This window comes from Anolis sagrei, chromosome 4, assembly GCF_037176765.1.
Source record: "Anolis sagrei isolate rAnoSag1 chromosome 4, rAnoSag1.mat, whole genome shotgun sequence".
NCBI classification, from domain to species: Eukaryota; Metazoa; Chordata; class Lepidosauria; order Squamata; family Dactyloidae; genus Anolis; species Anolis sagrei.
The window spans coordinates 74,081,509-74,103,740 of NC_090024.1; the positions used below are offsets into that span (position 1 = coordinate 74,081,509).

The 22,232-nt window shown below is 38.2% G+C and overlaps 1 protein-coding gene across 4 annotated transcripts in view; it reads right to left on the bottom strand.

Annotated features, from left to right (window-relative positions):
- Positions 1-22,232, bottom strand: part of ZNF516 (zinc finger protein 516) — a 140,621-nt gene that overhangs the window by 26,043 nt on the left and 92,346 nt on the right. For all 4 annotated transcript variants that reach the window (XM_060774967.2, XM_060774968.2, XM_060774966.2 and 1 more), the window contains exon 3: positions 469-1,926. In XM_060774967.2, coding sequence (XP_060630950.2) covers positions 469-1,926 — 1,458 coding nt within the window. The remainder of the gene's footprint in view (positions 1-468; positions 1,927-22,232) is intronic.

The following is a 22,232-nucleotide window of genomic DNA, read 5'->3' on the forward strand; positions in this document are numbered from 1 at the left end:
GTGGTAGTTCCCCTGCCAGATCTACAATAGGCTGAGCCATACATCACTCCACTCCTCAGATTTATGGTAGTCTCTGAAGTCCTCCAGCCCACCCACTCACCACCCATGCTCACAGGACTACTACATGCCTCAGAGCACTTCGTCAATCCTGCCTGCTCCCCATTGAGGCACAGAATGGCCATGTATGATTCAGAGGCTATATAGTAAGTGTGACACTGGATGAGTGGGAAATACCAACCTCTACAGTGACCGAAGAACATATACAGGACTAAGAGAAACCTAATGTGTATGCTAGTAACAGAAGGTCAGTTTATGCATGTCTAAATGCACCAGTGTGGGGTAGTTAAATAAAGCAAGTAAGTTAGTCAAATACAAACATTAAAACCATAGTTTCAAGTAACCTATAATATTAACAACACTTATTAATTTAAAAAAATACATCATAAAGTCAGTCCTTGGAATCCTTACCAGCATGGTCCACTACAGGGCTATTGGCACCCCATGTTTGATAGAGGGTAGCAAGTTCCTTTGGAATGGACGTCTTAAAGATGTTTAAAATATCTAAATGGTGTTCCTCAGATGGTGGCTCCTGTTTGGTGGAATGTACAGTTGGAGGTGGACCTGCTGCATTACTCTGAATTTGAGGTTGAGGTTGTGTCAAAGGACTTGTTCTCGATCCCACCATACAATTTGTCAGTACCCTCACATCATTTTCTCTCTTGATATTAGGCTCTTCCAGAGGCACTGCCAGTTCTTCTTGGATAACATATGGCTCAGTTTTACATGGAGGGTGGAACTGAAGTGAAGAGAAAATGTTGGTTTTCCCTGGTTCTGCGGTACAATGCTTGCTTAAAGAGGCATACCCAGCACTCATTTGGGGAACTGCATATTTCTCTGCTTGTTTGCTGTTGGAGGGCTGTGAACTGGCTTTAGATATAACCATCTGAGAAGGTGTGGAACATCTAGTAATGGTTCCTGGTTGCATCAACTTTGAATTCACTTCATATTTTGCTTTCAACTGGGGCTGTTGAACTACAGTACTATACTGTTCATGAGTGTGGTTGAGCTTGGAGTGCCTGTAACCTTCAGTTCCTGAAGGCCGTGGGCCATAGCTACCAGTAGACTGTACATCTTTAGACATACTCCCATGCTTAGCAGTTACACCAAGACCCGAGGAATTGCTCTTGGATCCTGATACTCCACTTGGCACCTGAGTACGTGCAAATCTGGCTATAGGTAAAGGCTGGCAATCTTTACCACCAAGAACAGGTGGGGGTCCAGTGCGCCCACTTCTTGTCATAAAAATGCAGTTGTTTTTCATACTTTTGAATCCATTTTGAAGAACCCAGGGAGGGGCAACAGAGTTACAACTGACCTTGTGCCAAATTCTTTTGTGCATCCAGAGAACTTCTGGGTAATAGGTCTTATGACTGCAGTAAGGACATGGGTGGATGATCAAAGCAGCCTGCAGAGTTGAGGTAACATTCGTATTAGATGAATCAGCCCTAGTTGACTTCTCACTGAGATCTAATGGAGTCTCCTCTGGTACATCACTATCTTTATTAAGTGTAGAGTGCTCATTCATATCAGGAGAATTCTCTTTAGAGGGCTTATTCTGAATCTCCAGAGAAGTTTGCAAATTCAATCTCACATCAGAACATATCTGGCTAGAAGGAAATTGAACCATCTTACTGGAGCAAGGGGCATCACAGCTTTGTTGAAATATCAGCCTCTTTGAACCTAGAGGACATTTGCTGTCCACATATTTTGGAATCGACTCTTTGATCTTGCTTTCCGGTGTAGAGGATACAGTTGGCCTCTCCAGTTTAGATTCACTAGCATTTTTTTCTCTTCTTCCATGTTTGAACTGTAGGGCTGCCTCGGGCACAGTTTCTTCAGAAAAAGTGCAAAGATATGGCTTTTTACCTGCAAGGAATACATGAGAACAAGATTACTATAATGACAAGAAGCCAGGTTTCCACATCAAGAAGGAAAAGGATCTCTGGATGAACAACCTTGCAGGCTGGTGCAGGCTGAGGCAGGGAACATGTGACCTTCCAGATAATTTTGGATGATACTACCTTCAGCCTTAAATGCCACAACCAATGTGTGTTTGTGTGTGGAAGGAGTGCCACTGAACAACATCCAGAGAGCCACAGGTTGTTCTCCACTCCTGATGTTATAATACACTTCTGCACAGAAATCTATCCTCCTGCCATCTTTTACTCAAATTGTTCCCACTGAAAGGAATGGGAAATCAATGTGTACATCAAATTTCCTAATGATTTTCCCTCCAGACTATCTTTCTTAGACATTTTCCTGTATGCTAATAAAAAGGAAAGAGATGCATTCTGTCAGTGATTTTTGCAATTACATCCATATATTTAGATATCACTGTGATTGCGAAAATCACAGCAAAAAACTTCAAAGTATACTTTAAATAATATTTTCAATACATTATTCGTTATTTTCAAAACCTACTTCTCACAGGTCAATTTTTGGGATGTTCACAAAAATTCTTACCTGAAACATTACATACAGTGTGTTTGTATGTGACGGGGAGTTGAATAAAAGGATAAACTATAAACAGATGATGATGATGATGATGATGACGATGATGACGATAAGAAGTATAGGATCTCAGGTCAAGAAGTGATTGAATATTTTGACTAAAGCATTATTATATTAAGACAAGTGGGGGGGGGGGCAAAAGGGCTGCTTTAGTCTTAAATATTGTAGAACTAAGAAACTATCATTATATTAAAAATATCTATTTATTCATTGTGTTTACACCCCATCTTTTTCCCACAATGGGATTTGTATACATTCATGTTATACATGTAATTCAGCACATACTTTGAGTGCATCACAGTGGTTGTGATTTTTTTTTTTTTTTTTTTTTGCAAATAACATCAAAATGTACATCAGGATCAAATTGTATTTTCTAGTATTTTGGGAAGCAATTTTTGGGAGGAAAAAGCATATTGAAAGACGGATCAATTAAACATGAGCCAGTCCTAAATTTTCCACCATTTTCACATATCACAGGTCCCCTTTTGGCATGAAGAGCACAGCAAAATGTGGACACTACCCCAGAAGCTGTGTTTTGAGCATCAATTTGTCCCAGCAGTTATTGGCCTGTACCAGAAATACTCTAGCTCAGAGGCAGCATTGTGTGAAGAATTCAGGATATTTTTTTTGCAAGAAAACGAGGTAAGTACATCCAGGAATTCAATAAAGACTGCATTGCAATAAAAAACAAAACCCAGTACAGAACCAGTGACTACTGATGACTTTACCAGATAAGAACTGGTCACAAGATTTAGAAGAACTTGTCAGTATTTTCATGACAGGTAATTTAATTCTAACAAATTTATTCAATTGTAAGAAACAAACAAACATGATGCAGCAACAAAAACTGGCACTATTCTATGTACAGTAGACTCTCAGTTAACTGGCACCCATGGAGATTGGTAGATGCTGGATAAATGTAGGTTCTGGTTGCTTGAGAGTCATTACTAAAAAATAGGGCTAATACGATACTATATCGTACCAAAATCTTTGTATTGCCTTGATAGCAATATTGAAATACAGTAATTAAAAACGAACTAAGAAGAAAGATAAATGTAACTCAAAGTTAAATTTAACTTTGAGTTAACACAGTAAAAATAGTTTTTGTAAATGCAATATGATTTCTTCACTTTTTGCCAGTTGTTTCAGTTCTGGTTAACTGAGAGTCCATTGCATGTAAACAGCCTATGCATTACCTATTTTGTGGAAGAATAACAAAAAAAATTTTATAACCCTCTGTCAATCTGAACTCTAGGAGCTCCCAGTGGCACAATGGGTTAAACCCTTGTGCTGGCAGGACTGCTGACCAATAGATCAGCAGTTCAAATCTGGGGAGAGCAGGTTGAGCTCCCTCTGTCAGCTTCAGCGGCCCCCCCCCCCATGTGGGGAACATCCAAGTATCTCTGGGCGACATCCTTGCAGAGGGCCAATTCTCTCACACCAGAAGCGACTTGCAGTTTCTCAAGTCACTCCTGACACACACAATCTGAACTCTGCTTCTTCTCATTTTTCTGACACAAACCAACATGCTTAGTTTTATTTTAATAGTTGAATTGAAAATTAAGCAAATTAATGAGTATATCTACAGATTAATAGTTTCATAGCCTAGCATATTAAATTACCATACATAAATTGTTTATTCCCACCAATTTGCTCCATTATAACCCAAAATAAGAGAAACATTACTGAATTGTGAACAAACAAAACTATAGATAAATACTGGGCAGTTAAGCACTGGGGAGGGGACATGATTTAGAAGCCTTAAGATGACTTTATAAAAACATCTAGTTTTATACATATAAACTTGTCATTCTTCTCACAAAGCATACCTAACATAAAACATTAACTTTTTAATGTTCACGCAGTGTCCATTAATTAAATAAATTGCAGTTTCATAAGTCAATCAATCTACAAATAATGGCCAGGAGAGTTGCTGAACAGTTGTATTCAGAATTTCCAAGAGTGAAGGAATCAGACTTTAGCTAGCATTTTCTGTATCTGCATTTCCTTTCAGCAGCAATTTTGAAAGCAAGCATTTTGGAAAGTCAAGCACATCACTGTTGCTTAGTATAACTTTGGTACCACAGGCAGTGTTCCAACCCTGCCAAATACGATCTGTTCTAGGCTGAATTTTCAACAAAAACAATGTCTCAGCTTCAATTTAATTTGGCCTCAACTCCTGTTCAGGCAAAAAGCCTTGAGCCTTTGTTTAATTCTGAGTAATTAGCTTAAAAATAACCCATAGATTTGCTGTCTAACGAGGTTGAATACTCACTCCGTTAAGATCATTTTCTTTTCAAATTCTCAATGGAACATGGCCCTTTGTATTTGAAGTGTTTTCTCAGTTTTACAAGAAGTTAAGACTTCCTGAAAGCACATGGCCCCACATGGCTAGTTAAATCTACACTTAGGATCAAAAGGGCTGTGCAGAATTGTGAAAGTTGATATTGTTCTTGCATAAATCTTAAGTTGATCACAAAATTTAGAATGCGGTTTGTTTCTTTAAAAGGACAAACAAACAAACAAACAAACAAACAAAAGGCAGATTCCAGGTCAAGAAGTGACAGAATGCTTTGACTAAACGATTGTGGTGATAGCATTAAGCTTGGTAAAAATGGGGGTTAATCCAAAAATTTGTAGCGACAGTGATCTTGCTTTTTATTCTTGAGTCTTTCAGGGCAAAGAAATTAATGAAGTGTCATTACATTAATGTGTGCTCCCCTGGGCACACAGAAAACTGGGTGACTTGGAAGGCGCTGAACAGAATGCGCTCTGGCACCATGAGATGCAGAACCAATCTTAAGAAATGGGGCTACAAAGTGGAATCCAAGACATGCAAGTGTGGAGAAGAGCAAACCACTGACCACCTGCTGCAATGCAACCTGAGCCCTGCTACATGCACAATGGAGGACCTGCGGCAACACCAGAGGCACTCCAAGTAGCCAGATACTGGTCAAAGGACATTTAATCAACTGCCAAGCTTGCAACTTTGTGTTTTGTTTGTTTGTTTGTTTGTTTGTTTTGTTAAAAATGTAATACAACTGTCTGGTTACTCCTGACATGATAAATAAATATTAAAAATACATGTAATTCAACACGTATTTCATGTACTTTTCAATTTAATGATCAGGAGAGTTGGTGTTGGGCTGTAATATTTGTTTATATATTAAGTGTTTACATTCTACCCTTGAATCAAAAGGGCTTCCAGAATGGCTTACACCAAATAAGGAAAGAGAGATGGCGCCAGCAAGCTGTAATGGTTTGACCAGTCCAGAGTTCCAATCCCTGCTTTGCTACAGAAACCCAACTGGTAACCTTTGGCGGTTCACAACATCTTAGCCTCAGAGAAAGGTTCTAGAAAAGTTCAGCCTAGAAAATACCGTGATAGGTTTGCCTTACAGTCAAAAGTCAGAAATGACTTAGAGGCACACAACAATAACAACAATGAGGGAGGAATTAAGTATTATGTCAGATTGAGCTAATCATTTCTGCATATTTTTGTCATATATGAAAATTCTATGTACTGATTTTCTACTTCCAGAGTGTTTGATGTAAGGAAAATTAAGTGGCATAATCCCCCAACGGAAATCTGCAAAGGAATGTTTTGTTTTGCTTCCTCGTAATTCTACCACATGTATATACCACATGTAGTGTTCCCTCGCTACTTTGCGGTTCGCTTTAGGCGGACTCGCTGTTTTGCGGGTTTTTAAAAAATATATATTAATTAAAAATAAAATATTTACGTCCAGTGGAGGCCAGGGACCCCAGAAGTGTGGCGGCCTGAAGTGCAGCGGGGAAGACCTGCCTCCCTGGCCTGCTGCTGCCTTCGTGACTCTGGAGGCTCTGCCAGGATCTGTGGAGGCCAGGGAGGCAGGCAGCTGCCCTTGGGATGGGCCAGGAGGCAGGTAAGGAAGAAAATAATTTATAAAATATATAAAATAATGTATAAATATTAAAATTAATATGGCATCCCTACTTCACAGATTTTCACTTACCGCAGGTGGTCCTGGAACAGAACCCCTGCTATAAGAGAGGGAACACTGTATATATTGCTTGTTTAACATGATCCCTTCAAAATTTGTTCTTTTTTAAAAATAGCCACAGCTGTACTTTCAAAGTATTTCAATAACTTTATGCTTAGTTTATAAGATACAGCTGGCTAGTAAAATAAAATGAAGAGCAAATCAAAGGAGGAAAATGCACACACCAAATGTTTTATTTCACTCTCTGTTCTTAGTTTAAAAGACTCCTTTTTCTGTCTCCGAGATATTAGCTCAGGCTTAGATATTGTGGAGGAGAGAAGGATTTTGCAGTGAGTTTTATTGTTGAGCAAGCATTTGAACTAGCTTCCCAGTCCTGGTCTAACATTTTATTATTAGACCAATCCAGCTGTAGGTTGCTCTCTTTTAGAGACAAAGGCATGCCACATATGCACACACCCCTCTTTGTATCATTTCAAAATGTTGATCCTCCAGCAGTTTTGGAATTTAACTTTCAGAAGCCCAAGGCAGCTTGGAGCTGAAGTCCAAAATATCTTGAAGACCAAAGTATGGCAAACTATCAAACTGTCAAGACTTGGCACGGTTGGGTAACAGACCACACCAGAGCAGCAGGATGTCTGAGAAGCAACCTCCTACTCCTTTTCTTTTTTGTTGCAACCTATTAGGCTGCACTCTCTCTCACAGGCCTAGACAGCAGTGGTGACAAAAAGCTGAAGCATCTGGTGTCACTGTTTGCTTCCTTGTTGGCCTTCTGTATATTTAACTCTGACTTTAAAAAGGAGCAGATCTGGCGTGGTGGTTTTGTGCATTGAACTACAAGACTGGGAGACAAAGATTTGAATCTCTGCTCAGCTACTGGGTGATCTTGGGCAAATCATAGTCCCTGAGAAGATGGCAGTAGCAATTGCCCTCTTAACAAACCTTGCCAAGAAAACCTTGTTATGGGTTTGCTTTAGGATCATTGTTTATCAGAAACCTCTCAAAGGCACACATGAACAACAGAAAATAGAAGTAGCAACTGTTTTTAGGAAGGTGGTAAATTCATTGAGGAAATGCAGCCCATTGAGAATAAACTGGTCAAAGGCCCTTCAAAACCTGGAGCTGGTACTGATGTGAGGTACTTTGCCATCATTCTTGATGAATGAAGGCCATTGATAGATAAACAGATAGATATTCCTAGATAGAGGTCATGATATACTACATTATCTTCTGCTGCAGACGGCCCCATTATGAACACACACAAATGACAAACAAATTTAATGTGAACTAAAAACTAGCTTTGATTGTCTCTTCTGGCTAGAATAGATCAGTGGTTCCCAATCTTTTTTTGATCAGGGACCACTTGACCATGGACCACTTGACCAAAGACTACTTGACCAGGGACCACTTTGACAAGGGACCACTCTCCAACATTGGTACCAAAAGGGTTACAAATCGGTTTTTGGTCAACTTTAGATTTGGTTTGGGGTGCTGATTCAGAAAATTGCATAAGCCAGACCATATCAGCTCTAGTTTCCGATACAGGACATATGCCATGGTCAGTGACAGGGAAGGAGTGGCAGACGGCGTGAAAGGAGCAGAAATAATAAAATAAATATAATAAAATAAAGAAGAAGGAGGTTTATGGACTATATTTTCATCCTCATGGCCCAAAGGTTATGAACCACTGATACAGATGATTGGGCTGGTAGTTCACTAGCCAGTGTGGAAACAAGTGCTATTCTTAATCAATTAATGCCAAATGCCAATTCCACCACATGCCATGCAATGGGAAAGACACACGTAACAGCAGGCATCTTTTGCTGATGGCCCCTGAATATTGCACTGGCTCTTTAGCCTCTGATTCTCATTCCGGTAGCTGGACAATAAGATGAGAAAGCTTGCAAGTGGAAATAATAGTGTTATACTTTTATAGTTATAACGATCAAGATTTTGCTCAGGCAACTTACTTTGGAAAGTTCTACTATTAGAAATGCCTTGATCCTTCAGAAGCCACAGCCTCCCATTCCCCAAGTCCCACAACTCGTCCTTGATGTCAAGAAGTTGCTGGAGGTGGTGCTGAGTATAATTTTTTAATGAACTGTTTTAAGTGTGCCCCCGGTGATAATACAAAGAGTTCTCTTTATTGACCAATCAAGAGACCTACTTCAGGAAAGACCTGGTAACAGCACTGCACAGCTGCCAGGAGGGAATAAGAGAATATGGGGCTTTAGATTATGAGAGGATATAGGGAAAGTTCCAGCTATAGGCAGAGAAGAAATTATGTCCTGAGAGGGACATAAATCCAGAGGGATGTGGCAAGAGCTCTACTAGCCACCTTTATGTCCCAAAGCTCTAATTTCAGCACTTTGTTTGAATGTTAAGCACCTATGTTGTGATATGACATCCACATCTAATGAATAGAGATGTGCAGGGGTCCCAGTGTAGATGTCATGCAATTTTAAAACTGACCCACTTTTGCATGGACCAATTTGGGCCACTCGGCTCAACTTCAATTCCAAAACTAAGTTGAAATTTGAAAAACCAAAGGTCTGCAAAAGTGTATGCCTCCTATTAATTTTAACTGCAGATACAAAAAAAGGCTAGAATGTTATCTTCATCAGAACTGGTGCAAACCATTAATTCCTTACATAGGGATTCCTCACCAAATTGCAAACAAAGAAGTTCAGGGAGTTGATGCTATCTGCCTTTAGATTCTGCAATTTAAAATATTTTTAAGCAATAGAACTACCAAAGTTTTATTAAAATTTCTTCAATTTCAATAAATAAAATTTAAAAAATCTTAGAAATTTGTTGTCTTAATAATTCATTCGGAAGCTTTATACTTGCAGGAATAAGTTTATGGGTTTTTGAACAAAAGCAGCCTTTCCCTTTGATGGCATCCAAACAAAACACAATTTCCCTATGTTCCTTTTGGACCAAAATTATAGAGAGCATGGATTACCCTAAATTATAAAACTGAAAGTTTCAGGAGGATAGGTACAGCAGGTAATCTGGCAGCTGAATCCAGTTTCCTGCCCCCTTCCCCTATTAGTTTTTCAGATGATTTTTGCATGAAAATAGTACATTGCCAAGGTGCTCTCAGGCTAAAAAACCTACCAATTTCTGAATAACAAAAGCCTAATAATTTCTTTTGTACCTTTTCCACATACAAAGTAGCCTTTACAACTCAGTCCTTGAAACGTCTATTCAGGAGTAGGTAAAGGTTGGAACAGGCACATTTTTACAATACAATTTATACTTAGGTAAAGGGACACAGAATTAATTAAAGTGTGATACTTTGCTGGAAGCCTAACTTAATCAAGTGAGATAAGTGAAGAACTCGGGTACTCAGTTAAAGTAGATGAACCAATATTTTACTGAAACGCTACAAAGAACCCTGGGATTGTTTCAATACATGTCTTTTTTCAGATGATTTCCTAGCAATTGAACAAACATGTGTAGTCTGTATGACATAACTTTTGGTTATGACTTATCCACAGCCAAAAATATGTTCTCTCTAGGCATTTTCTAGTTCCTCCAGCATGGTTCTATGGTATGCTTTACTGGAAGCTTCACTAGAATGTTACAGAGGTGTCCAGTGGTGAAAAGCTTTATTTATCTTTATTTATCTCAACTTGTGGGTCTTCAGGTGTTTTGGCTGATAACTCCCAGAAATCCCAGCCAGTTTACTAGCTGTTAGGGTTTCTGGGAGCTGAAAGAAAAAAAAAAACATCTGGGGACCCACAGGTTGAGAACCACAAAGTTAAAACTTATCAAATTTTAGCCATAAAGAGATAAAACTTTCTGGCATATTATACATAACAGTGTGCAGCAATCTCAAGAGCTTTAAAACGGTTGGCATAGATTGAGCATTCCTTATTGTCAATTCCAAAATTTGAAATACTAAAACAACTCAAAATTGTCCACATGAATGGCTGAAATAGTGACACCTTTGCCTTCTGATGGTTCAAAGTACACAAACTTTTTTTCAAGCACAACATTATTTGAAAATATTGTATAAAATTGTCGTCAAACCATATAAAATTGTCGTCATTGTCGTACAGGTATATAGGCAGTCCCCAAATGACAAACAAGATAGGTTCTGTAGATTTTTTCCTAAGATGAATTTGTATGTAAGTTGGAATAGGCACATTTTTAAGTGTAACTTCAGCCATACGTGTGTGTGTGTGTGTGTGTGTGTGTATAGCATGGAGAAGCTTTGGATATATATATAGCTTTGGACAATATAGGGAAAGACTAACACCCCTGTGGTGTTTGTTTTACTGTCTGTGCCCCCATTTAGAAGATTTCACCTCACTTTCTGTCCCTGTGAGAACTGAAGTTTTGAAAAAGTTGGCTTCTTGTGAAAAGGATTAGTAATAAAGCTTCAATGGAGACAACTTTTCCCATAACTTTTTCAAGAGTGAATTTCCCTTCCGAGGGGTACATTTTTCTCACTTAAGTATGAGTTATTTGTAAATCAGATATTTGTAACTTGGAGACTGCCTGTATACAAAATATAAATGAGTAAGCATTTGTGTTTAAATTTGGGTCCCCTCTCTAGGGTATCTCCTCATATATATATATGCAAATGTAGGTATTCCAAAATCGGGAGGCGGCACTAAAATCCAAAATATATTTAGTCCCATGTAAGGGATATTCAATCTCTATAGCGATCTCAATCCTTTAAAAATCTGCAAATAGGAGCTGTCCAGTTGACATGATGTGCTAATAAATTTGACTTAAATTGAATAAACACTACACATTTCCTTTCCCTTCCCTTTTGTTTCCAGTGTCCTCCATTCTCTCCTTTGCAAACCTAGTTTAAAAACTAACAATAACTATATGTGGCATTAAGAAACAACAGCCAACAGCTTTCAAGGTCTATTGTGACTGTTTTGCTAAAATTACCAGACATCGGTCTTTTACTGGCAACTCCAACTGACTCTTTTAAGAGTCAATGAGATAACAATCTCTGAAAGAATATTCCAAGAACAAGAAAGCAAAAAGGTCTCTAATTTAGCCTCATTATAGTGCTCTTAAGTTTGGTCTGGATTTTGCAGCTCACAAAACGAAGCATGTATTCTGCACTTAATACTTTGGAAATCACAGTGAAAAATGTCTCAAAGATGAGAACAAGAAACTCTGTCTTGAAAAAAAGAAGAAAAGAAGATACATTTTCTCCTCAACCCAAAAAGCACTGGCTTCTTTAAAAGTGTGTGTGTGTGGGGGGGGGGGGGGGGGGGGTCAACCCCAAAAAGAATGGATAAAGCTTAAAATGGAGTGGGAGGAAAGACACGGCAATCAATACCAAAATTTAGAACAGGTTTATTTTAAGACCAAGCAAGGAAGTCATTCATTTCACAAAGTACCTATCTGGAAGAGTTTTAGTAACAGTGGCATCAAGGTTTTTTTTTGCAAGTTTACGTATTTGGGAAGAAATCCTACTGCACTCAAAAGGACCTTTGTTAGATATGCAAAGGAGTGTGACCTCAGTCAATAAAACAAGGAATGCATGTGACTTTTGGCCCGCCCTGCACAAGCCTCTATGACCTGCCAATACACTGGCAAATCAGTCCTGCATGTGAAGAAATATAATGTGGGAGCAATTCTTTTATAAAGAAAGTTGGACATTTTTACAAGTACTTTGAGAACAGTAATTGAGTTGTCGAAGGCTTTCGTGGCCACAATCACTGGGTTGTGAGTTTTCTGGGCTGCATGGCCATGTTCCAGAAGCATTCTCTCCTGACATTTTGTCTGCATCTATGGCAGGCATCCTCAAAGGTTGTGAGATCTGAAACGACAGGAGAGAATGCTTCTGGAACATGGCCATACAACTCGGAAAGCTCCCAACAACCCAGTTATTCCGGCCATGAAAGCCTTCGACAACATTACTGTTCTCAAAAGTACTTGTAAAAATGTCCAACTTTATTTTTTAAAGAATTGTTCCTACGTTATATTTTTTTACATGCAGGACTGATTTGTCGGTTTATTGGCAGGTCACAGAGGCTTGTGCAAGGTGGGCCAAAAGCCACATGGGGATCTGATGTATCCGATACATGATACTATGGTACTGGAAACCATTTATGAGATGTGATTTTTCACATGTAAAGTAAATTTATTTCCTATATATAATGTAAATTATGTTATGATGTTGTACATTAAAAACCAAAATTTAAGGGGTTATTGAATTATTGAACCCCCTTTGTGACTTTAGGCACACCCTGCACAACACACTATCATTTCAGCAGATGCTGTTTAACACTGTGCACATATTTTGGTGTTTGATCACATGGATTCCCCCCCCCCCCTCTCCCCAACAAGGATTTTACTGAGGAACAAGTGCAGAAAAACCAGCAGTATGGAAATAACAAAGAAAATGCTGAAAGACACTGCCACAGCCTGGCTCAATGTGGAAGTTCTCCCTTCTTTAAATTAAAAGAAAGCATGATGCTCTTCCCAATTCTATTCCATTTACTGACACTAAGTGGTACGTGCTTTACTTTCACACCCCAATTTCTTCAAGCCTTGTAGATTTTATAGAACAGAGAATGAATGAAAAAATCAGGCCACAGAAGCCTATATTAGTACTGACGATGGCTAGCAATGGTTTCAGGGCTCTTGAAGGTAACTGGTGATGCCAACTATTGAACCCAGACTTTTTCTTTATCCAAACCATTTACTGCTCTACCAATGAGTTATGACTGTTCTTCACTGGATCTGGATGAAAAGCATATGTCTAATATAACTAATATAGAAATATGGAACATTTGGATGATGAGACTGGATCTTGATTTTAACTATGAGACGAGATGAGATGTTATGATGTTTATTGATTGTTATAATGTTATTCTTTTAACTTGTTTTTAACTTTTTTTATCATGTTTAAGTATTGTATTTGCTTTGTTAACCGCTCTGAGTTGCCTTGAGGGCTGAGAAGAGAGGTATACAAATATAGTAAATAAATAAATAGTAAATAAATGTCTTAAGTGGGGAAAAATCAGAAATCAGATGTTTCTGTTATTTTATTTTTAATAAGGGAATGAAAGGACATGGATGCTGCTTTTAAATGTTTTGATTTAAACACAACAAATGTTTTACTTTCTTTTTCATGATGGATCTATTTTGTAATTTTTTTTAAAAAAATTGAGGAATTAATTTATTGCCTCCTAACCTGCTAGATACCAGAGACAATGTGAAATTGTAGTACTACATAGTATGTTTTATTGATTAGCCCACTGGCTGTATCTAAACACTTGACCAACACATTTTATGCATACATATGTGGCATACAAACCACAGTACAACAAAAGTTAAAATAAACAAACAGTTAACAAGGGTTCAAGATCCTGATCCAGATCAAATATCTGCACCACCGCTACACTTTACCACAATTGACTCAAAATATGCAGTTCTCAGCTGAGTTGCTTTATATTGAAAGGGGGCCATTTTGTATGTTATTTTGGCATTCTGGACGGCCAATAAAAATGTAGTTTTAATATAAGGATACCAGTGTGTCTTTTGTATAATGTATGGTATTGGTTTTTCTCTTTCTTTTACAAGTTACAACTAAACTGTACATGTGTGATATCTTCTACCTCTGACACTCCAGATACAAAATCGTTCATTATATGGAACTTGGTTAAACCTTCCATGTTTGACCGTTGTATCCAGCTGTTCAAATCTAGTTCTGGTAAATACCCTCCTGAGGTGTTTAGGCATTTGTGTCTTTAGATACTGGGCTGTTTGAAAAGTATGATTAAAGACAACTTCGCCATTTCAATCAGCCAGCTTTACTGAGGGTAACAATGTCTTTCTGAGCTTCTATATCCAATATTCGTTGTGCAAATCTTTTTGGATCTAGTTCTTCTAGGAGATTTGGATATAGAATTGGAAGTCCACAACTCCAATGCACAATAAATAAAAACAGTATATTACTATGAAAGAGAAAAAAGCCTGCAAAAGCAATTAAAAAGAGTCCATCCTCCTGTTTTAAAAATAGGGACAGTTATCAAACTAAGCAAATAGTTTAAAAATAGTCACAGAAAATGCAAGCTTAGCTTATTTCCTAAATGTTATTTGGGGGGTAGGTTAAAAATAACACTGATATTAACATGATGACGCAGCATGTTACAGCTTTCTCTTTAAAATTAATGACCAAGGAATAATGCACCGCTTTATAAAGTAACAGTTCCATGCTCTTGAACTGTTTCTTTAATGTCAACCAAATGAAATGAAGTTGCTATCTTATTCTATGTCCCTGTGAACCATCAACTTTTGATATAGTGGCATATTTATTCTCAGGTGGGGATGACTGGTTATCATACCAACCTGCACTCTGCAAGTTCAGCAAAGAAAGGCCATGGAAGCTGTAAAATACATCAACTGGTCGACTGCGAGAGAGAGCTGAAGAGGTTGACAGAAGCAGAGGTGAGCAAAGGATGGCTGTAGGTCTGCTGGTGGCCTTTAAAAGTTGTTTCTGCCCCATATTGCCCAAAACATCTTTTTTTTTCCTGGTGAAGTGAAAGTGAGCTGACTACAAGACCACTGATTCACGGTGTCCCGCTACATTACTGCATATACCCATGTATAGGTTGAGCTCATGTATGAATTGAAGGCAGGTTTGTGACAAAAAATTGCGTTTTGATATAACCCATGAGTGGTCATTCTGCAGAAATTAGAAAGCACCAATGCCACCTTAGGAAGAGAGATGCAGAAGCAGCACAATGACAGAGAGAACAGAAAGGCATTTTTAAGGTTCATGTGGGATGGACTAATAAGCTGTTGTTTTTCGCCACTCTACATAGAGAAAGGCATGACCCCCCCCCTTTTTTTTTTTGTTAAGAAAGTACAGTAGTCACACTGACTTGTGGATAAGTCAATCTAGTTTATGGGAGGGGGGTGAATTCTAGACGAAAATCTCTAAACGTACACAAGAGTAAAATGGTAAAGGTTTCCCCTTGACATTAAAAGTCTAGTCATGTCCGACTCTGGGAGGTGGTGCTCATCTCAATTTCTAAGCTGAAGAGCCTGCCTTGTCCATAGACGCCTCTAAGGTCATGTGGGCGGCATAACTTCATGGAGCACCATTACCTTCCCACAGAAACGGTACCTATTGATCTACTCACATTGGCATGTTTTCAATCTGCTAGGTTGGCAGTAGATAGGGCTAACAACAGGAGCTCATCCTGTTCCCCGGATTCAAACTGCTGAATATTTGGTCAGCAAGTTCATCAGCTCAGCAGATTAACCCACTGCCCCACCAGGGGCTCCATACATAAGTATATAAGGCATATAACATCACAATCAATAACAAAAGCCTTTAATCAAAACAAGAAATGAACTTCCAGATGTGTTGGGGAGGTAAATTTGTGCAATGCCGGAACAGGCTTGAAGAAACAAATTGGCCCCAAACCCATTCCAAATTCTTGAAGCAAAGAGAAGTTTTCTGACATCAATATGAAGCATTTGTTTTAGCAATGCTTTGCACTCTATTTGAAAGCAGCTTAATTGTTTAAATTTTGCATCTGCATTGTAGGAATGTGCTTTTTATTGCTACTGTATATAATAAGTATTCATGATACCACATACAGGTCACAATTACAATGACTTAGCAAATACTCTATTTTTTCAATAAGATTGGGAGGAAAGGATTTAATCCATTATGTAAACAATGCCATGACTGGTGAAATCTCTAAGAAGTAAAAACAACAGAACTGGTACAAAGAAGGAGCAGATATTTTCCCCGAGAAAAACAATGAGGTTCATAATTCTAAACTATTTTAATGATGTATTTTTGTGTGAATTTTTATCTTGTGTCTTTAAATGGTTTTATTTTAAGGGGGTTCCAGTCTGTGTCCTTAACGGTGCATCTACATTATTGAATTAATAGAGTTTGATACCATTTTAATTGCCATGGCTTAATGATATGGAATAATAGAGTTGGGGGAGACCACAGTCCAACCCCCTGGACTCATGGGAGTCGTAGTTCTAAAAGGACTTCAGTCGGCATTGCCAAAGCGTACTGGTGCCTCACCAAACTACATATGCCCTTATTTATCTGAGTATATATGACATTTAAATGTAACACATCCACTACCCCATTGGGTAAACAGCATTATTTTTTATATCAGTCAACTTAGAGATATAACATCCACCATGTCTGAAGAGTAAGCAAATTACATCTAGATAATTGATTTATGGAGCGTTATATAAATGATGTTATGTGTTCCCACTACTGTAGACCCTTCTAAACGACTACGACTGTAGTAAATCCAGTTTGAAAATGTAGTTATATGCTATTAGACTTTGTTTTTCAAAATCTGCAGACCATCTGAAAAATAATTGAATTTTGAACTGTAGACATTGACAAAAAGAGCTGTAGCTATTCTATTAAAGCTTGGTTTACATTTTGGTAGGTATCAAGGAGGCTGTGGGAAGTGGGCATGCTGATCACACATTGTACTGGGAAATGCATATGTTGTGTCTTCCAAACACACACTGCATCTAGATTTATATATTTTGGTGGTTCCAAACAACAAGCTTCAAATTCAGGTTTGATTTGTTTTTATTTTAATTTCTTAATCTTGTATCCATCGAGGAGACGTGGTATGCTTTAAAAGCCTGCAAAGAAGTGGTATGATATCACACTCCACCTAGAACACTGCATTTAAGTTTTTGTTGGTCACCTTACAGGCTCCTCAGTATGAATTATTAGGCTTCAGTATAGTGTGTGTATTTGTCATCAAGTCACCTGTCAATTTATAGCGACCCCATGAATTTCACAGCGTTTTCTCAGGCAATGAATATTTTGTTGAGAGAGAGAACAACTTGACATGATTATTCACAGTCCAATAATTCTCAGATGTATTTGCACTAAACTTTCCAAGAAGGGATAGAAATTACAACAAAGGAGATTGCTACAAAAATATATTTCATTTTCCATTCTTTGGTATCCGTAGACTTTGTCACTCAGGGAGTTTTAGGCCAACTTTTAGACCATACTTGCACAACCTGTGGTACCCCAGGTATTTGGGACTCCAACTCCCAGAAGACCTAGCCAGCTTGTCCAATGAACAGAAATTCTGGGAGCTGGTCCAAAACACTTGAAGGGCAATAGGTTATGCAGGCCTGTTTTAGACAAGTGAAGCACACATGAAGAGGCTGGAGAAACTATAACCAATCCCCCACAAAAAGAGAAATGAACGTACATGCCAACAAGGTTCTTGTTGGCTGCATGTTCCACAATTATTATTGTTAATATTATTATTGCCATTTCTGGTCGCTTCTGAGTGAGAGAATCAGCTGTCTACGAAGATGTTGCCCAGGGGATGCCTCGATGTCTTGCAGTCCTGAGGGGAGGCTTATCTCATGCAAACCACAGACCACCTATTACAATGCAACCTGAGCTACATGTACAATGGAGGACTTTCTTATAGCAACACCAGCGGCACTCCAAGTGGCCAGCTACTGGTCAAAGGGCATTTGACAGAATGCCAAGTTTGCAAACTTTGTGGGGTTTTTTTGTTTTGGTTTTTTAAAATACAACTGTTTGGTTCTCTCCTGATACGATAAATAAATAAAAAAAAAGCCATTTCTACCCAGCCTTTCTGCACCCCAAAGGGGACTCAAGGTGGCTTTACAACATAGGTAACTATTTGATGCCATTAAAACAATGTAAAAATTACAATAAACATTTAAAAATCGGATAATAAAAAGCATCAAATATTAACTAATTAAAAATTGGATAATAAAAATAATCTAAATATTAACCAATACCATCACTGTTAAAACCACACTATTCATAATTCACTATTCATTCAAGTATGAGAAGTTATCCAGCATACAGATTAACCTAAGTGTCTTTATATATAACAGACAATCAGATGTCTCGTAACATGGAGCTTCTGTGTGTGATGAGTACATTGGTATGTAGGTATGGTGCTTTCCTGTATGTAGTGCCCCTTCTCACATTTAACATGGGAGTATGGTTGAGATGTAGGACATGGGAAAGATAGGTATGCCTAAGGGAGGGTTTTTGAAAACTCATCTACAGAAAATTATACTTGTTTGGTGACATAGAACAATTATGACCATTTTGGTTTTTTCTGTTTTCCCATCATCAAAATAGCATGCCATTCTGCTACTGATATTCTAATTATCCTTGTGGTTTAAAATTCTCGTTTGTGTGTTAGGTTAACATTAACATTCTTACTGTGTAAATAGCAGGAAACCAATTATACAAATACAAGAACCTTGTAGTCTGCTTCCAAATCCTACAGTTAAATAACACTGCTAACAACTTCCCTTCTGAAAATAAAACTTTTGTGAGAGTTCATAAAGGGAGTCCTACCATACACCAATTACTTCCCGGCTTCTGCAAAGGCTTTTCGGAATGTGAACCGAATTTTTATTGCTGTTGCTATGGATTGTAAATAGCTACAATTAAGTAATCAAATACCTATGTTACACAGCAGATGAGATTCCTGTGGCAAACTAATAGTGAGCAAATCTCAACTACCTGTCACTAAAACTCTGACATAAATAAAAGTTTGGATGTATACAAGATCCTTTGTGGCATAATGTTTCAGCACATTGCTGTGGGACACAAAAGGAGCATTTATAACATACTACAGAAAGTGAACTTATTTTTTCTTTAAAGAGTTTTGGAACATTTTGTAAATTAGATGCATGGACTGAAAAACGTGTCTATTTAAAATAATCAGAAAGCTAACAATTTAACTTATCGCTCTCATGATAAGGTGTGCTAAAAAGAGGGAAACACTGAATTGCTCAGTACATAGACTGCCACTGCGTGCAAACCCACAAAATGCAGACCATAAGCAATCTTTGTTAAGAATGTAATACAATAAGACACTGGCATGCATTCAGAGGGCAGCTGCCTCAGGTTTATTCAGCTGGAACTGCAATGTACTCAAGGAAACGCAAGATGGCACCTCTTCACAATTTTTAATCCCAACCGCAACCTTTCTCTTAGCATGATGTGTGTGGTCTGAAGTCCCACAGAAATATAACTCAAAGTCTGTCAGCCTTTAAACAATCAATGACAACCTGAAAGGACTTGTCATATGTCCACAGTTCTACTACTGCTTTATAATAACCAAGAAAACCACCCAGAATTAAAAATGTACATATATTCCAGCAATTGATTTTATGATGACATTTCCCAATTTAACTCCTCTCTGCTTTTAACTGTCCACATTCTCATACAAAAATGGGGTTTTCAAGCCAATAGGGAGGAGAGGAGGGAGCATATTTCATCCATTATTTTTGTTTGACCCACATTAGCAAAACCACACCCTCATTCTCACCTAAAAGCTTCAGAAAATGCAGTCAAAGGGACTATTATATTACATTCTACTATATTAGGTAACTGGCTTCTTTTATAAAATAAACTACTATTTAACAGTAGTCATTTCAAATAGATAATTTTCTAGACTTTTATCAACTTCAGTTGGCATTCCAGTTACGGGCATCCCTGGGTGAGATACAGTGGGACAAGAGCAAAGTGATGTTGTTTTATTTATTCATTGTCATTTCACCAGCATGGTGTAGTGGTTGGACCACTCAATTGCGTCTCTGCCGACCAAGATTCAATTCCACGCTCAGCCATGGAAACTACTGGGTGAAACACTTTCTCAGCCTCAGAGGGGGGCAAAGCCAAACCACATAAAACAAATTTTGACAAGAAAACCCTGTGCCAGGTCTGCCTTAGGATTGCCATAAATCATAAAAAAATGAAAGCCATGCAACAACAATTTAATTTATATTGTACTTCCCGTCCCAGTATAGGACCAAAGGAAGCCCAACAAATGAATCAAGTTCTGCAAAAAATTGAGCAAAAAGTTTTTTAAAATCACTAAACAATTCTGTATAAATACACACACACACACATAGACATGGAGTGGGTTAAACGGCTGAGCTGCTGAACAATTCAAATCCAGGGAGTGGGGTGAGTTCCCGCTGTCAGCCCTAGCTTTTGTCAAGCTAGCAGTTTGAAAAAAATGCAAATGTGAGTAGATCAATGGGTACTGCTTCTGCAGGAAGGTAACGGCACTCCATGAAGTCATGACCTTGGAGGTGTCTATGGACAACGCCGGCTCTTTGGCTTACAAATTGAGATGAGCACCACTCCCCAGAGTCAGACACAAGTACATTTAATGTCAAGGAAGACCCTTACCTTAAACAATTCTACAAAAACACTAAATTAGGATAGTTTTAGAACACAGTAAAAACTAGGAAGAAAGGACAAAAGCCAAAGGCATCTCATTAAAAGACTCGCCACATGTCTGCTTAAAAAAAAGTATTTTGCTTACTGTTGGAAAGAGGTTCCTAGGGCAAAGATTTCCACAACTTAGAACCAGTCACTGGCTTTGTCCTGTGTCCTCACCAAAGGCAGGGGGCAGAATGGAGAAAAAGCACACATGTGTGTATATTTACACAGAACAACATTTGACTATTTGGCTAAGGAGCTGCCCTGAATCCCCTTAGGGGTAAGAAGGGTGGAATATAAATGCAATAAATAAATAAATAGAGAGAGAGAGAGAGAGAGAGAGAGAGAGAGAGAATTAGCTTAGCTCAAAAGGCTCTTCTAGTCAAATCCTATTGCCATTGTTCATACTGAAATAACGTGGCTCCATTAACTACCACCACAAGCGCACGAAGAATACTGACTAAATTATGGTACTACTGAATTCCTCTATGCAAGCTTCTATTTTTCTCAGAATACCTACAATTGGAATACAATGTATTGTCAGCAGAATATATCACTAGTAGGGAAGGCCAAGGATGATCAGCTCATCATTTCTCTTTGCTAATTGAAATATGACCATCATCTCCCTTCTGAACTGGAGGATCCAGGTCCAATAATTGGCAAAGTTCTGTTCAATGAGTGCTTATCCAAGAAATTACTTCCTATTGTTAAGCCAAGTAATAGTCATGGGTCCCAGAAAGTCCAGACAGACACAATTTTGTTTGATAACTTCTTTGTTGAGGAACTTCCTGACCTCAGGCTTGAAATTCTTTAAAATGACCCCAAATCCAAAAGGTAGCTTGTGCTAGGGAAAGGATCGGCATATATCTTTTGATGGGCTGAAATAGTTCTCAAGAAACTCTACAGGAAACTGGGATTTTGAACAGAATACCGATTAAATTGTGATATTCTCATTAGCTCATTCCAGAAAGTCCTGGTCCAGCTGAGAGACCTTGGTTAGAGTTTGAACATTTCCCCACGAGGTTCCAACGGGACCAAGGAAGAGTTAACCTTCATCAACTTAAAATCTACCTTTCCCCATGCATATTGCAACACTCCTGGAAAGTTTCAATGTCCTACTCTATTTTCTTCTGAGACCATAATGGAAGCTACAAAAAACAACCCTTAGAAGCGGTTTTAATATAGTTACAATATGTAACATGGAAATGTGTTACAGAAAACCTTAATGCTATTCTAACCCTTTCCTCACTCTCATAAGAGTCTGTACTTGTATTAGAAGTCCAGCTGTGAGCATGTTCCATACATAAAATTGCCTCATTTGATTTTGTTTTGTTTTTGCATGAGGAGACATTTTTATTTGTTTTGTATTCCAGAGAAGTTAGGAACGCCAGCGTGTGTTCACTGCAAAAGAATGAGGCATAAATTAAATAAATTATAAGAGAAAT